The following is a 6,030-nucleotide window of genomic DNA, read 5'->3' on the forward strand; positions in this document are numbered from 1 at the left end:
TTTACTGGATAAGTAAGCTGTCTCATACATGCTTACTAAATCGTATTCTTCCAAAACTTCGTGGACTTCTTTTCCCCTTTACATTTGCTACTGTCCTTTTGAATCTTTCTTTGCAATTGGCATGAGATATCACAAGGTGAAAATATCTCCCTGAAATATCTCTTTAATGCTTCAATCCTTACTCTCTTTCCCACTAAACGATTTTGTTCCCACATCCTAACTGTCAGTTTGAAATTATCTTAGTTATCATTTTTTATTCTTCACCTACTAGAATATAAACACTGTGAGAGTTGAAAATTTTTCTATAATTTTTCTACTTTGTCTTCAGTGTCTAAGATGAGACCCTTTCAAAACTACTCAAAACTATTGATCAACTAAGTGATTGAAAACAATTTCAACATCAATATATACAACCAAATACATTTGCATTTCCATCAAAATCTGATGATATGATAGAATGTTTTGACTTTTATATGCATTTTTTAGTCTCATGTGTTTGACACCTATCTCTGCTTCTTATTTCTCATATATGCTGGAAAATTTCCATTCCTTTCCATTATTCCTTTAAGTACTCAGGCCACCTCTTGTTTATTTTGGAATTTGCATTAACTTCCTGAATAAAGTATCATTCCTCCTCTTTCACCTCCCAGACACAGAGAGATTTGCAAAGTCCAGTCCTGAAATACTGAGATTTGTGCTTATATATGTGAGTGCCTAAGTATGTGAAAAACAAGAAATAGGTTGTAAAGACATTATTTCTGATGCAGGTATAAAAAGAAATGCTTATATCAAGAAGGACTTCAAAGTTCAGGTTCACATTTGTTCGGTTTTCAACAGAAGCCATAACACCTCAAAACAAAAATTATGCACAAGCAAATACACAAATATTTGTTAGAAACAGTGAAGCATTTTTATTGATAACAATGGACTTCCCCAACAGTAGGGTATTAGGATCATTACTACAGAGAGTCAGAGATTAAGGGAGTAAAGGTTAACATTTGGAAAAAAGACAGATGATACCCCCATGGAGCTTCTGGACTCAAAGATGCCAATCTAAAAACGGGTAGTTGAAGGTCAAAGCTCTGTCTTGCATGTGATTTCTTGCATATAGAAATCACGACTTTTCAATCTTTGAATCAGCATTATCTTAGATGTGTGGTTTCAGACATAAATGGTGTTTTAGGTGGTGACATTCTAGCAGCAAGAAGAATAACATCTCCTGTAGCAGACTGGCCTGTAACTGTCGTAGCCAGTTCCATATCCACAGCCACATCTGGTTCCATAACCACAGCCATAATGGGAGCTGTATCCACAGCCATGATAGGGGCTAAATCCACAGCCATATCCTGAACCATATCCACAGCCAGTCCCATATCCACAGCCACATCTGGTTCCATAAGCACAGCCATAATAAGGGCTCAATCCGCAGCCATAGCTGTTTCCACAGCCATAGCCATAGGAGTTGCCGTAGTAGTTACAACGCATGTTGTCAAGGGGAGCAGATTCAGGTGGACTGCAAGGCGATGGTTCTGAAGTGTGTGTGTCTTCTTCTTCCCATGGACCTTTATATGCTGTCAGTAATTGGCAGAGCATACCATCCATTCCCTGACATAGACAACAAATATGGAAGCAACCATGATGTGCCGGTCACTTTTGACAATCGATAATTTGCCTAAAGTAGCTAGTTATTTTGGAGATATTTAAAGAGCATCATTTTAATTTGCTCTGCCAGAGAATTTTTTCAGTAGAATCATGTGCCTCTAAACAGATACCCATTTTCAGAATTTCCTATCATTTAATATATATCTTATATTAAAAATGTGAGAAGCAACGTAAAAAAACTTTGCCCCTTTTCTCTCTCTTCTTTCTTAAATCATTTGCCTCTGGCCATAAGAAAAGAATATTCCTACCTCCTTTCTTGAATCATTGCAAATTCATGTATAGAAGCTAAAGATGCTGATGATTCTGCATTCACAAAGAAGCCCCCAACAAGAAAACATCTTGTCCAAACTGTCAATAGTGTTAAGAATAGAAATCTTGTTTACAGCTACATATTTATGTTTTTCTATCTGTAGATGCCTAAATCCAAACATACCCTTTCTCCTCACTCGAAAGGAACACCGGACCTTTCCATCATCAAAGATGTGGTCAAAATTTTTTTGTTTGTGAACTTTTTTTTTTTGCATATCTTGTATAGATCTAACTTTCATTCACCATTTTCAGAATCTGGCAGGCTCCAAATTTGGAAGTTTTCTTTTTTATTCAGCTATAGTTGATTTACAATATTGTGTTAGTTTTGGGTGTAGAGCATAATCATTCAATGTTTTTGAAGATTATATTCCATTAAATATTATTACAACATAATAAAGAATTCACCATGCCATATAGTATATCTTTATTGCTCATCTGCTTATAAGCAATATTTTGCATCTGCTAATCCAATGGCACTAATTGGTCCCTCCTCTTCTCTCTCTCCTTTCATAACCAAAGGATTATTTTCTATATCTTTGGGTCTCTTCTGTCTTGCATGTGCTTTCATTTTACAATTTTTAGTGTTTTCATATAAGTGAAGTAATACAGTATTTGTCTTCCTCTGTCTGACTTATTCCTCTGCCTGAACTTCTTTCATTAAGCATTTGCCATTTCCTTCTCCAGGAGATCTTCCCAACCCAGGGATCGAACCCAGGTCTCCTGCATTGTGGGCAGATGCTTTACCATCTGAGCCACCAGGGAAGACTCATACTATTTTCTGCTAACCTACTTCAGTAGTGTCTGACTCTGTGCGATCCCACAGGCAGCAGCGCACCAGGCTCCCCTGTCCCTGGGATTCTCCCGACAAGAACAGTGGAGTGGGTTGCCATTTCCTTCTCCAAGGCATGAAAGTGAAAAGTGAAAGTGAAAATGAAAAGTGAAATGTGAAAGTGAAGTGGTCGCTCAGTCGTGTACGACTCTCAGCAACCCCATGGACTGCAGCCTACCAGGCCCCTCCGCCCATGGGATTCTCCAGGCAAGAGTAGTGGAGTGGGGTGCCACTGTTTAGATCCATCCATTTTGCTGCAAATGGTAGTATCTCATTTTTATGTCTGAGTAATGGTGATTGCAGCCATGAAATTAAAAGATGCTTACTCCTTGGAAGGAAAGTTATGACCAACCTAGATAGTATATTGAAAAGCAGAGATATTACTTTGCCAACAAAGGTCCACCTATAGTCAAGACTATGGTTTTTCCAGTGGTCATGTATGGATGTGAGAGTTGGACTGTGATGAAGGCTGAGAGCCGAAGAATTGATGCTTTTGAACTGTGGTGCTGGAGAAGACTCTTGAGAGTTCCTTGGACTGCAAGGAGATCCAACCAGTCCATCCTAAAGGAGATCAGTCCTGGGTGTTCATTGGAAGGACTGATGTTGAAGCTGAAACTCCAATACTCTGGCCACCTCATGCGAAGAGCTGATTCATTGGAAAAGACCCTGAGGCTGGGAGGGATTGGGGGCAGGAGGAGAAGGGGATGACAGGGGATGAGACGGCTGGATGGCATCATTGACTCGATGGACGTGAGTCTGAGTGAACTCCAGGAGATGGTGATGGACAGGGAGGCCTGGCATGCTGAGATTCATGGGGTTGCAAAGAGTCGGACATGATTGAGCAACTGAACTGAACTGAACTGAATGTTCCATTGTGTGTATATGTACACCATATCTTCTTAATTGATTCATATTTTGAGGGACCTTTGAGTTGCTTCCCTATGTGAGATATTATAACAGTACTGCTATGAACATTGGAGCATATGTATCTTTTCAAATTAGTGTTTTCACTTTTTCTGAATATGTACCCAGGAGTAGAATTGGATCATATGGTTGTTCTATTTTTAGGTTTCTATGGAACCTCCATACTGATTTCCATAGTGGTTGCACCAATAATTTACATTCCCCAAGAGTGTTTAAGTGGTTTCTTTCCCCATATCCTCTAAAACTTTTGATATTTATAGATTGTTTTGGTGATGGCTACTCTGACTGATGTAAGTTGATATTGTATTATTGTTTTGATCTGCGTTTTTCTGATTATTGGTAATATTGAACATCTTTTCTTGTCCTGTTAGCCATCTGTATGTCTTCTTTGGAAAATAGCTATTCAGGTCTTTTGTCCATTTTTTGATTGGGTCTTTCAACTTTTCTATTTTGAGCTGTTTACATAATTTGAGTATTAACACCTTGTCAGTCACATCATTTGCATATTTTCTCCCATTCTGCAGAGAATGGGTACCTTTTTACCTTATTGACTGCTTCTTTTGCTATGCAAAAATCTTCTAAGTGTAAGTATGTCCCATGTGTTTACTTTTGCTTTCATTGCTTTTGGCTTAGGAGACAGATCCAAAAAAAAAAAAAGTGATACAATTTATGTCAAAGAAGTTTCTGCCCATGTTTTCTTCTAAGAGTTTTTAATTTTTAGGTCTTACATTTATGTCTTTAACCCATTTTGAGTTTACTTCTTTGTACAGTGTGAGGGAATGTTCTAATCTCATTGATTTATATGTGGCTGTTCAGTTTTCCCAGCATCACTTGTCCAAGAGATTGTCTTTTTACCACTGTATATACTAGCGTCTTCTGTCATAAATTAACTGATCTCTGGTGTGGAGGTTTGTTTCTGGACTCTGTCTTCTGCTCCATTGATCTGTGTTTTTTAATGCCAATATAGTGTTATTTTGATTACTGTAGTTTTACAATATAGTCACTTTGGGAAAGTTATATCTCCAGTGTTATCATTTTTTTTCAAGAGTGCTTTGCCAATTAGTGGTCTTTTGTTGTTCTAGTTTTAATATTATTTTTCTATGAATTTTAGAACTATTTTAAGATTGTTCTAGTTCTGTGAATGGTTTTGGTCTAGCTCTGTGAAAAATATCATGGGTACTTTGATAGAAATTGCATTAAATCTGTAGATTTCTTTGGGTATTATGGCCATTTTAATAATATTAACTTTTCCAGTACAAGGGAATGGGATAGCTATCCTTTTTTGCATATAATTTTCAATTTTCTTTATCAAAGTTTTATGGTTTTCAGAATATAAATCTTTTGCTTCCTTAAGTTGATTCCTAGGTATCATTTGTAGAACCAATTAAATAGGATCTTTTTTTTACTTTCTCTTCCTAATATTTCATAATTAGTGTATAAAAACATAACAGGTTTCTCTATACCAATCTTGTAACATAAAATCTACTGAATTAACTTATTAGTTCTAATAGATTTTCAGTGGAGACTTTAGAGTTCTCTATGCAAAGTATGTCATCTGCAAGTAGTGATAGTGTTACCTCTTTCTTTCCAATACATTTTATTTCTTCTTGTCTGCTGCAGCTAGAATGTCCAATTCTACTTTAAATAGAAGTGGTGAGAGTGAGCATCCTTGTCCTATTCCTGAATTTAGCAGGAAAGATTTCACCTTTTCACCAATGAGTATTATGTTGGCTGTGAATTTGTTAGAAGCAGTCTTTATTATATTCAGATATTTTCCCCCAAACCACTTTGATGAGAGTTTTTAGCATGAATGGATGCTGACTTTATTTTTCTTATTTATTGAAATGACCATGTATTTTTTGTCTTTCTTTTTGTTAACATAGGTGTATCACATTGATTGCTTTGCATATGTTAAGCTGTCTTTGTGACCCTGGATTAAATCCAACTTGATACAGTGAATGACACTTCTTTGTATTTTTAAATTTGTTTTGCAAACATTTTGTTGAGTTTTTTTTTTTTTTTCTTTTTTGTTGTGTCTTTAGTTTTGGTAACAAGGTAATGGTGGTCTAGTATTGGAATAAATTAGGGACTGTTCCCTCATCTTCAATTAGTTAGAATAACTTAAGAGGGATAAATATAAGTTATTTTCTATATGTTTGGTAGAATTCCCGTTTGCTGGAAATTTTTTGAATTGCTGCTTTAATTTCACTTCTAGTGATCAGTCTGTTCAAATTATGTTTCTTCTTAACTCAGTCATGGTATGCTCTGTGTTTCTAGAAATTTGTGTTTCTTCCAGGTTATCCAAT

The 6,030-nt window shown here is 36.3% G+C and overlaps 1 protein-coding gene across 1 annotated transcript; it reads right to left on the reverse strand.

The window, feature by feature from the left end:
• Positions 1 to 1,194: 1,194 nt before the first annotated feature.
• Positions 1,195 to 1,485, reverse strand: LOC138439168 (keratin-associated protein 21-1-like). Its single transcript, XM_069587571.1, has one exon. The coding sequence runs from the start codon at positions 1,483 to 1,485 to the stop codon at positions 1,195 to 1,197; it is 291 nt and encodes a 96-aa protein (XP_069443672.1).
• Positions 1,486 to 6,030: the final 4,545 nt, after the last annotated feature.

The sequence above is a fragment of the Ovis canadensis genome, chromosome 1 (assembly GCF_042477335.2).
Source record: "Ovis canadensis isolate MfBH-ARS-UI-01 breed Bighorn chromosome 1, ARS-UI_OviCan_v2, whole genome shotgun sequence".
NCBI classification, from domain to species: Eukaryota; Metazoa; Chordata; class Mammalia; order Artiodactyla; family Bovidae; genus Ovis; species Ovis canadensis.

Excerpts from the sequence above, each read along its gene's own strand:
- LOC138439168 (XM_069587571.1), bottom strand. The coding sequence starts at position 1,485 with ATGCGTTGTAACTACTACGGCAACTCCTATGGCTATGGCTGTGGAAAC.